Source organism: Artibeus jamaicensis, unplaced genomic scaffold, assembly GCF_021234435.1.
Source record: "Artibeus jamaicensis isolate MK-2021 breed Jamaican fruit bat unplaced genomic scaffold, CSHL_Jam_final scaffold_2172, whole genome shotgun sequence".
Lineage (NCBI taxonomy): Eukaryota > Metazoa > Chordata > Mammalia > Chiroptera > Phyllostomidae > Artibeus > Artibeus jamaicensis.
In genome coordinates, this window is record NW_026522031.1 from 3,587,403 (window position 1) to 3,598,828 (window position 11,426).

The 11,426-nt window shown below is 43.4% G+C and overlaps 1 protein-coding gene across 1 annotated transcript; it reads right to left on the reverse strand.

Annotated features, from left to right (window-relative positions):
• Window positions 1-7,357: 7,357 nt before the first annotated feature.
• On the reverse strand, window positions 7,358-10,974 carry LOC119052941 (olfactory receptor 2A1/2A42-like). The gene is made up of 2 exons (XM_053656624.1): window positions 10,466-10,974; window positions 7,358-7,778 (listed from the first exon to the last, which is right to left on the reverse strand). The coding sequence occupies exons 1-2, from the start codon at window positions 10,972-10,974 to the stop codon at window positions 7,358-7,360; spliced, it is 930 nt and encodes a 309-aa protein (XP_053512599.1).
• Between the last annotated feature and the right edge of the window lie 452 nt (window positions 10,975-11,426).

The following is an 11,426-nucleotide window of genomic DNA, read 5'->3' on the forward strand; positions in this document are numbered from 1 at the left end:
TTAATCTCCTTGTTTCTCGAGCATGATAAACTTTAAAGGCTATGTCCACCATGTGGGAGGAATTCATTCCCCACACCTCATCTAAACATTGGAGCTTCCTTCTAATATGCAGGAGACTCACCCAATAAAAGTCATGTTTATCAGGTGAACATTTCCTGGTACCCATGGGTCAACAACAGTGTGTTTTTAATAGGCCTGTTAGATCCTTTCTCAAAATACAGAAGGTCCTTGTTTGATTTCTGTTGAACAGGCAGTCTGATATTCAGGCTCTTTTTTTAGGAATCCCCTTCTTAAGCCCTTCCCATATGTACCTTTTATAATATTCTAGGAAGACTAGGTTTCCACTATTTGGGTCCCAGTTGGGCTCTGTCAACAGAATTGCCCTGGTTGTGTTGGAGGTCCCATTGGGATTCCCTTTATGGAGGCAATAAGCCTCTTTATTGGCTTTATTTATAACTACCTGCCCTTTATTTGTCACTAGCAGGATGTTTAAAAGAACCTATACTTCTGCCTAATTTGAATAGTGAGTAGCAAAATTGGAGGTAATAAGATCCATCATTTTTTTTTAATTTATTTATCTTTAGAGGGGAAGGGAAGTAGAGAGGGAGAGAAACATCAATGTATGGTTGCCTTTCATGCGTCCCCTGCTGGGAATTGGCCTGCAGGGAACTGGCCTGCAACCCAGGAATGTGCCCTGACCGGGAATCGAACTGCGATTGTCTGGTTCGCAGGCCCGCGCTCAAGGATCCATCATTTTCTGAGGATTCTGTGAAAGGTTGGAATTCTTCCTGCTCAGTAAATCTGAAGTGAAAAATGAAGTATGGGCCCAACAATATCTTGTGGACTGGCCTACCTGGTTTGTCCCACCTGTAGGGTATTGCCTCAAAGAGAGCTGTCCTGCTCAGGATAGAGATACCCCTGGCCAAACTGGATTCCCTGCTAGGTCTTTGAGGGAAAGATCCCTCCTTCATCATACAGGGGTACCTAGCAGTGAGGGGGTGGGATCTTTCTGCTGCTATTACTGCATCCCCTGGGTTCAGACAGGACATTAAAGAGACTCATTTCCTCTTCTTCCTGTGTCTTACTATCAAGGATAGGTTTTGAAGTCAATTCCCTTCTCTGTATCATTAGTTTGTTCCCTGTCTTTTTCAAATCCTTATTGTGTAAAGACATAAATGCCTGGACATAAGGGATTTCACCCCATTTCCCTGACTGTTGGCAAAACAATTCCAATTGTGTAACAATGTAGTACTTTAGGTAAACACTTAGGGGCTATTTTTCCCCATAATGGATAGTATACACAGACCAAGCAGTGTTACAATAAAAAACCAATTCCTTCTTAGTCATTGGATCATAGCTGTACATGGACCAATCTGCTAAAATTTGGCCCAATAAGCTCCTAGTTCAGGAGTTGAAACAGAAAGACCCTTGATGGCATGAAAGTACAAACTCAAAAGCATAACCATAACAAGACCCCAGAGAAAGTGGGAACATGTAAACAGAACTTGGTTCCACAATTCTATCACTCCACATGAGTTTTCACAAGCAAATCTTAGTGTCTTATCTTCTGCCAACTGATACCACAAGCTGTCCAAACCAAACACAAATGGCCTGAAGCCCAAGTGGCAGGGATAGCCTACCGGCCAGTACCACAAATAGTCCTAATTGGACCCGAGTGGCACAAAGCCCAGGCAGCAGAAATAGAGGATCCTCAAAGTGCACACCAGTTTGACTTACACAGTCTTGGAGTCTGTCTTCTCCCGAGAAATCCATTTCCTCTCAACAGCCAAGCATTTCAGGCAGCTGACAGATTGAGAAGGAGTGCAGGAAATTCCTGAGAAAAGCTCTCAGCACCTGCTGGGAAACCCTCACAGTTCTCTCCTGGGGTTGGCCTGCCACAAATAGCTAGCATGACAGCCCGGGCCCTCCAGGACTTACCAAGGTCCACATGATCCCAAAAGCTGTAAGCAAACAAATGAAGCTTTGGCTGCCTGCCACAATGAAGGCCAAACTTGTGACGCAGGCACTGAGGCAAAATGAAAGAGGTTTTAGTCAGATGTTATACAACATAAAAGAATGGTGGACTTCTGTCAGAGAGACCATATGATTTCCTGCTCAAGCACAATATTTTCACAGGGATAGGGATGGGAAGGCTTTTTTCCCCTATCCAATTATCTTGCTAGCTTTTGGCAGGCTTAGGGCCCTATCCATTCATATTTCTAGCTTTTGGCACTCTTCATATAAGAACCTCCCCGGTCCTTATTATATGAAATGTTAAAGGGACTTACCTAAGAAAAAGAAGATAAAAAAGATGAACAGTGAAAGGACATCAATCTCACAGTTATTAATAACCACACCTAAAACAAAAGCAAACTAAGAGGACAGCTAGATCAGGAGCAGAACCATAGAAATGAAGATCACATGGAGGGTTAGCAACAGGGGAGTGGGAGAAGGAAAAGGGGGGAGAAGGTACAGAAAATAAGTAGCATAGATGGTAGGTACAAAATAGATAGGGGGAGGGCAAGAATAGTATGGGAAATATAGAATCTAAAAAACTTGAGACACGTGGTCATAAACTAAAGGGGGGGAATGGTGGGGTGAGAAGGTGTGCAGGGTGGAGGGGAATGAAGGGGGGAAATAGAACAACTGTAATGGCATAATCAATAAAATATACTTTAAAAAATAAAGAAAAAAAAAGAACCTCCCCGGGCCACCATCTTGCCCAATGGGAAAGACTCCCTGGCACTTCTACTATCTAGGATAACATTCTGATTGTGATCATTGTGATTGATTAAGGAAAGTTTTCCTTAAAGAATTTATTTAAATCCCCTTTCATATTGTTAAATTTTATTGTCTGTGATTCTGGGTACCTTGAGCCACATTTTTATATTTTATACATTTCTCAGATTTTTGAAAAGAGAACTGGGATATCTTGGATAGTAGGTATGAGAACTCCTTCACCTAAAGAAGACATATATATTACCATATAAAAGTTGAAACTGACATCTGGATTACCAAGTTTCTGAAAAGAAGTGAGGAAAAGACCTACCTGCCAAGAAGGGATGTCATAAGGCACAGCACCCAGTCAGGTCTGGGTGCCATGTCCACTACTCTGACACCTTCAAACCTGGCTGGTGAAGCTGATGGACACAGAGAAAGTATCCTAGGCCTCATGAGAACGCTGGGGGTATCCCGCAAATGGTGGCCACATCGCAGCTGGATCTGGTGGCTCCAGTACAAGCTCTGACCATTTTCTGGCCTCCAGAATCCCAGGATATATGCCAAGGAGTCACAGGGCTAGTGTGCTAAGCAAGATAAACTCCGGGGATAGGGACTCTCATGTCTATCACAGTTCTATCACTATGGGCAATCAAGTAATAAATACCTGCCATCATTGCAATGTTTCTAGGAGCTAGGAAGCTCAGAGCTTGTCCTCACTGAAGCCCCACCCCATGCTCTTTAAATTCTCTCTTCTTTTGCTAGACGTGCGACCTCACCTTTCTCACTAACATGCCAAAGATGTCAGAAACTCCAGACTAAAGATATGTAAGAGCACACTGGGCTCAAAATAAGCCAAAAAAGGGGGAAAAGAAGCTCCCCCAGTGTCCTACAAGCTTGCCCTTTTGTTTTCTAACACGTCTCCATAGTTTTTGAGCACTTCTGTACTTCTGTTTCACACTTTTCTCATAAATTCCCCACTTCAGCCACGGGCACAGACACTTTTCCAAAAGGGTCTGATTACTTTAGGGAAGAGTCATATTCATAAACCAGTATCTTAATCTCAATTATTTACACTTTTATCAGAACTTTTGTCACATTTCTGATTTCCTCTTTTAAAAAGGCAAGCATAAAATTTAGCAAGGAACACAAATTGTTCCTGAGATAACACATTCTCATGTTTCTGAAAATTGAAAACAGCTTAACTGACTTCCCTTTCAGGAGTCAAATCTATTTCACTAAATTAACATTAGCATTGAAGAAAATAGTCTTGTTATTATTGAGTAGTTTATTTTTAGGTAAAATATATATTTGTAACTAACACCTTATTAATTACCAAGTTTGTATTATTGTTTCATTCCTACTCAGAAAATCACAGAATCAAACATTTTAAAGATTAAAGTTTAAGAATATGGGTTGTTGTGTGTCTACGGTGGTTCTCACCTTGTATGAGCATTTGACATCAAGTTTTGGAACTTTCCTAGAAAAACATTATGAAACTCTATTTAATACTAAAGAGGTAATACCCTGAAAAAAACAAATAAGCATTATTAATAATGTGTATATACAGTTATACCATTTTACTGTACATTTTCATATGTATTATGAATTTAAATACATGCATCAAGCAGTATTGCTAGTTGACAATTCTTTCATTTGGAAACATATCAGAAACTATTTTCTAGGTCAAAACATTTCTATGGAACATGCTGTGAACAGCTGCACACTATTTCTTTGAGTATAAGTATTTTATTTATTATCTCATTAGGTTTGTGCAATATAATTCTTCAGTGAGCAAATTTTAAACTCATGAATTCTTCTAGTAAGTCTGAGATTTGACAGTGCTTAGTGAAATCATTCACACAATTTATGTATCTGTGTTCACATATCGCTCTATCTCTAGTCATCTAAAGATAAAACAAAAAAAACCCAGCAGCAGGGAGACTCAGTTCTGTAACAAACCACCCAGTGGGAAGGGTGTCTAACTCCACAGTCCTGGCTCCCTTATTCCTGAATTCACTTCCACCATGCAGTTGTTCCACTTTGGGTGGCTGCTCTTACCATGCTGGCTGCCAGGTGTGCTGGTTCTCTCCTCACACGCAGGTGAAAGGCTGCTGGTCTTCACCTTCCTTCATTCTTCAGTTCACTCTTCTCTCAGATGGATGTTAAATGCTCTACAGAGCTTAGAACAGCCTGACTTATAATGTGTGCAGCTATTTGGTCACCAGACTGAAAATCCCTCTTCTTCTTATTTGACCTGCCACCTGAGCTATATACTCTCTTATTTGAAGGAACTGACACATTCTCTGTGGCATTATTTCATGTCCTACCTCCTCCACCCCAGGTTCCACATGGTCCATGTGAAAGAAATGACCCCAACACCAGCATTTGGATTTCCTCTTAGACATCTTTACATCTACATTATGAACAACAAGAGACACAGATTTCTCATTAGTGCCTCGTCTAGTGTTTTCTTCTCAATTCCAGTTTCTGGCTTCAGGGGAACCCCTGTTTTCTGGGTAAACGGCACCTGTAATTACATGACTCTCACTGTATACGAACAAGAGGAGAAGGCTCCTACCTCTTCAGCAATTACAAGTTAAACAATTCCTTTAACACATGACCATCACTTAACCCCTCTGCACCACACAGGCCTTACAGGAAGGCTTCAGGGGAGCGGACAGTTCGTTAGTGTGCATTAATTTGGTAATTTTAAAACTGCTGAGAATTACTATCTTTCACTGGAGGGGGGGCAGTCAGGCCTCAGTAACTGAGCATTATGGAGCTGGTGTGCGTTCAGGTGGGCATGCAAATGGGTCAAACACACCCAGGTGCTGACACACTGGGCCAACCACTGCCCTCATTGTTTTACCCCAATGGGTGTTGCAGGGCACCACACCTTCCTCATATGAACCATGACATTGTAGATACAGCCAGTTACAACAGGGAGAAAGGTGGTTGCCTGCTTGATCATCCCTGGGTCCCAGTGAAAGGGTGGCTGTCAGACAGCCTGAAAAAAGTGTCTTTCTACCCTTGGAAGTTAGGCTAGGTTCTTGTGGGGGGCTCTTCAGAAACCCAATAAGAGTATGGGCTTCACCAATAACAACAGTTGCAACAGTTAAATCCTCATTATAAGGGTATGGGTAAACTTCAGGACATATCAAAGATAAAAGGAGATTCAAATCAAATATCACTTATTTCAGCTGAGATTCCCTTTCACCAAGTAATGAACTTTTTATCTTTATATGTCTTACACATCTTTTATGTTTCATACCAATTAGTATAGTTCTAGATGAAACAGGCACTCAGGAAATGTTTGTTAAATAGATGATTGTCATTTTTAGTTAAAAAAAAATGTGTATTTTAAGCACCAGTTCCACTGACCTGCACTGCCTTGTGAGAGTCAGGAGGAAAGAGCACCCAGCAATGCCAGTCTCATGCACACAGCCACGGTGGTGTCGACTGCTCTCCTGTCTGGCCCCAAGTACCCACACTGAACATCAACTCCCAGCACAAATCAGTCTCTTCTGTGGGGGATTTTCTCACGAGCACCTACTCTGACCTGGAATAAACCCAATGGAGGACAGAGATGCACCTGTGAACATGGGCAGCAGCCTGCCCCTCTGCAGCTTCTGCAGGTGGAGACCCAGACACTGGAGGGGCCGCAGGTCTTACTGTGGGTCCTTCAGAGAAGCCCAGAGGCAGAGCTTCCATTCAAGAATCAGATGAACTAAAAACCTTATGGAGTTTCTACTGACAGTTCACATTCCCACAAGGATCATAAGATATTCTGCCTAGTTGTCTTCTCCCTACAGGAAAAGAAAAACTCTCTGAATTTCCTCTGTGGAGGAGAGCAAAGATCGGGTCTGACAGTCTCTGGGGGAAGAGAGCTGGGGACCAGGCGGGGCAGCTGTTAGCCCTGTGCTGTTTCTACATGAACTTTCAGGAATCTCAGGAGCTTTAACCCTGAGACAGACACCACGAATGACGGCAGCCATGCTCTTAAAATGATTATTGTTATGAATGCCTGCTTCTCTACATCTTGTAGAGGGTGGGATTCCGTGGAACCTGTTAGGGAAACCTTGAGAGAAAACAGGCCCACCAAGCCAGGATTTGTTGCCTGTCTGCACTCAGGGCTCATAGGTACAAATGAGGAATGATTAGAGCATCCATGAACAACAACTAGTGGGTCCTTCTATGTTTCAGAAAATGTGCCAAACCCCTTATAGTTCCACCACACAGTCCAATCTGATCATAATATTCACTTTACAGGTGTGGAACTTGAAGTCTGAATACACTGTTATGAGTCCTCTGAGTGCGTCCCAGCGACCACGGGAAATATCTGAGAACCTTTCCAAGGCACTGTGAGGTCTGAACCACTTTTACAATCATGCTCAGACACTTTGCCTTCTTCATCCTCACTCTCTGGGAAGTTCACAGGGGGTCTTTCTGGAGGCAACATGATTTTGATGAGGCAGCAGAGAGAATGTAGATGTCAACCCAGCTGATCTCTGCTTAACCAACACCTCAAGGTTTTTCAGAACTATAAAACACAGCTACTCTTTTCAGCTGTGAAACTTCAGCTGTGTGAAACACAGCTAGGAAACTTCTACTTAGGAGAACTTTCTGAGTTTTCCCTTCATGTGGACCTCACCTTTAGTGCCCTACACAAGGCGTCTTTCACCTGAGCATTCCTCGGGCTGTAGATGAGTGGGTTCAGCATTGGGTTAAAGAGATTGTAAAACAGGGCCAGAATTTTCTCCTTCTCCTCTCGTTGATTGGAGTCAGGGACCATATAAACCACCATGGCAAAGCCGAAGAAGAGCCCGACCACACAGAGGTGGGAGGAGCAGGTGGAGAAGGCCTTCCTGCGGCCCTCCCCAGACTGGATCCTCAGGATGGCAAAGAGGATGTGTATGTAGGAGACCAGCACCAAGCACAGGGGCCCCACTAAGATAAACACACAGGCAGCAAAGATGACAAGCTGGTTGAGCCCAGTGTCAGCACAGGCCAGCTTGAGGACAGACAGGATCTCACAGAAGAAGTGGTTGACTTCATGAAGCCCCCAGAAGGGCAGTTTCAGGACAACAAATCAAGAACAAGGGCCAGGGGGAAGCTGAACGCCCAGGACATTTAGTAGCAAATTGCATTTTATTTGTCTCATTAAGTCATAGTCCTTGTTTTTTTTAAATGATAAAAGTATTGTTGTAGACCCCTCTGCCTGATTTTAGGAATTGTATCTCTACCCCTTGTGGTTAAGGGCCAGAGGGACAACCTCTGGAATGCCAGCCTCAGGAGACAAAGCCTGTCTCTGGTAGTGAACACTGCCTCTGTTCCTCTCCCTGCCCCCAAAGCTTGGTCAGAAGTCAATGAAGAGTAAAACTTCTCACAGTGGGGGGCAACCTAAGCCAGACTCAATCACTTGGGAGGCCTTCATGGAAGGACTGGGGGGAGCTGCAACAAAGAGCAATGGACTCCTCCCCCCACTGCTTTGACATAGCCAGAGTCCCCATGTTCTCTGGGAGAAGGGCTTCCTGGTTCTAATTCCCTTAAGCCTGAATACCTGATGGGGAGGGGTGCAGCTCCTTGCCTTGCTAGAGCGTGTTCTGGGAAAAAATCTGGCATCACAAAGACTTGCTGATAATCCTGTGAAATCTGCTCTGCTAAGAGTACTTTCATTAATATGATAAGGGTTCGAGAGGAAAGGAGTATGTCTCCCAAAGTTTCTGCAACTCTCTTCCTGACAGACACTGACTCAGACTCTGAAGCCCTCAGATATCTTTGAAGTGTTATCTACTGTTTGATCCTTGCCTACCTGTATTCCTGTGTATTACAACCCAATAAAAGGCTATGGATGAGGGGGCTTGAGGCCTTTTTCTCCTCAGAGAAACTGACTGCTGCTGGCCTTTGTCTCCCCTGAGAAACTGGCCACAGCCCACTCCTGCTCCCCTAAACAGATCCAGCATCTCTCAGCCATATTTACTCATTGACTTGTGTCCGTGGCACTGGGGGACTTGCGAAGAAGTCACCCCCCAAAAGTATGTAGAGTATAATATTAATGATTACAATTTTGAGCTCTAATTATAATTTGTGGATTCTGCTAAGCATTTTGCACATAGTATTTCCTCTCAATAAACCTTAGTTAGTGAATTTATTTTACACATAAAAAATCTAAACTTCCAAGAATCTAAGCATGCTTTGTAAGAAAGAAATCCATACATTTTTTTTGTTTAAAAACTTTTCACACACACATAAAACATAATTTTAAAAGTAAATATTTCCCTTTGATGCAGTTTAAGTATTCAGGTTTAATTTAGCATATGATTTATGGAAAGCTTTGAAAAAAGTTTCTATACACTCTTTTCCACTACTTCTTAAACTGTGTTCTATCATTTCATAATTGTGTTGGAGTTTCATGCTAAATGGTTATTTAACTCACCTCATATCTCTTGCTTTACAGAGCAAATTATTACTGATAATTTATAGCCTCATATCACTGGTAAAACAGTCATCACAGCAATTACACAGTCTGCTCTTATTTGTGACAATGTTCTAAGTTTTGGTCATTTCCCATAGGAGACAAGTGACCAAACCAATGAGAGAAAACATTGGACTCTCAGCTACATCCATTCTGCCTTCTTCCTCTCATCCCCACCATCCAGGATCTCCACCTACTTTGCAAAGGCAGAGAAACACAGTGGCAGAGAAAGTTCCAATGTGTCTGTGTGTAGCCTGACATCATTCAGGGTTCTCTCCTTGTTTTTAGTTCCATCAGAGTTACACCCTTAATCTTCTTTCCCTTGAAGTCCTGGCTCCTGCTCTTCCTAATTTAAGTTCTTGATGCCTCAGAAAACATCACTGTCATAGACATATGCAGGAAAACAACCAAATATTTTAAATTTAGGGCAATTTTTGAAGATGACCCATTGCCAAAAATACAATATTTCAATAATTACTATATAATCAATCTCAACTCCTAAATTTTAAATATTCTGGCAATATCTTGGTTTATTCAATAGAAATTTGTCTATAAATACTGATTATGGAATATATAAATCTATTTCATCTTATTCAGAATATCCCTCATGACCATATTACAAGTTGCATGCACAAAGCAGAGGGCTGGAAAGAGCCCTCATTTCCTTGTGCAGCATCCTTGTAGACAGGCAGCAAAATGGCTTCATTGGGAGATAGTCACAGAGAAGTTCAAGAACATGCAAAGAATGCCCTAGGCCTAGAGCATCTCTGTATTCCTGTGCACATATTGGGTAAGGAGACACATTGGGTCTGTTTATACTCAGTTATTTTTTTATCAATGAGGTTCTCATGAAGGTTTTTCCTTTTCAGCCTCCTTCTCAGAGCAGCATTGACTTCTCTGTTCCTCAGACTGTAGATCAGAGGATTCAGCATGGGATTGAAAAGGCTGTGAAACAGGAGGAGGTATTTCTTCTGCTCCTGAGGGTCCCCATGTTGGGGCCAAACATACAGGATCATGGCTGTGCCGTAAAAGAGTCCCACCACACAGAGGTGGGAGGAACAGGTGGAGAAAGCTTTCCAGCGCCCCTCTGCTGACTGGATCTTCAGGACGGCACGCAGAATGTGACTGTAGGAGACAATTATGGCAGACATTGGTCCCACCAGCACTGACACTGACCCAGCTGAAACCATAACCTTATTCAGGTGGGTATCTGCACAGGCGAGTTTGAGAACAGCTAGAAGCTCACAGAAGAAGTGATTCACTTTCTGGGGACCACAGAAGGGCAATGGTAATAGCATCACCAAATGTACTAGGGCTGGGAGGACTCCGACAGTCCAGGATGTTACTGCCAGGGTGATGCAGACTCTCCAGCTCATGATGGTAGAATACCGAAGGGGCAGGCAGATGGCCACATACCTGTCGAAGGACATCACCACCAGGAGAAGACATTCGGTGGCAGCAAAAATCAAGAAGAGAAAGGTCTGGATTATGCAGCCAGCAAAGGAGATGGGCTGGGCTGGGTTCAGGAGGTTGACCAGCATCTGGGGCACTGTGTTGCAGGCATAGGCTATGTCCACAGTGGCCAGGTTGGAGAGGAAGAAGTACATGGGGGTGTGCAGTCGGGAGTCAAGTGAGATGAGCCCCAGGATGACCCCGTTGCCCAGCAGGGTGAAGGCATAGAACACGGAGAAGAGCCCAAACAGGAGCAACTGCATCCTTGGGCTGAGTGGGAATCCCACTAGGAGGAACTCTGTGACAGAAGTCTGGTTGCCCCCCATTTTCCTGGGAAAGAACAAGAGAGAGAGCTCAGCACCTCTGAGTCCCTGAGAGACGTGTTTAACATGGTAGACCTGTGTGTGTCATTGTTTCTTCCCTCAGAAAGCATCCTCAGTGACACTTCTGTGCTGTTTGTCAGTTACTAAGTGAATCCTATGCACTGCAAATGACACAGAAGGAATTTTTTCTACCTTGATAAATTAAGTGCCAGTGTTCTGTTACACTGCTCAGTAAATCTTACCTTCATTTCCAAAGTTCCACCTCAGTTCCTAACATGTTAACACACCTGCTCTGGACACTTTCAGAGTGGCCACTTTCCTCAGTCAGCACAACTGCTTCAGAGGCCTTCCTGAGAGGAGTCCCGACCCCCAATGCACACACAGCCACTGTGGGGAGGGGGCTGTGGGCCTGCATCTGCGCACACACACATATGAGGGTGGGAAGGAGGACCAGG

Excerpts from the sequence above, each read along its gene's own strand:
- LOC119052941 (XM_053656624.1), bottom strand. The coding sequence starts at position 10,974 with ATGGGGGGCAACCAGACTTCTGTCACAGAGTTCCTCCTAGTGGGATTC. Across the intron at positions 7,779-10,465 it reads CCATTGCCCTTCTGTGGTCC|TCATGAAGTCAACCACTTCT; the intron begins CCAGAAAGTGAA and ends CTTCTGGGGGCT.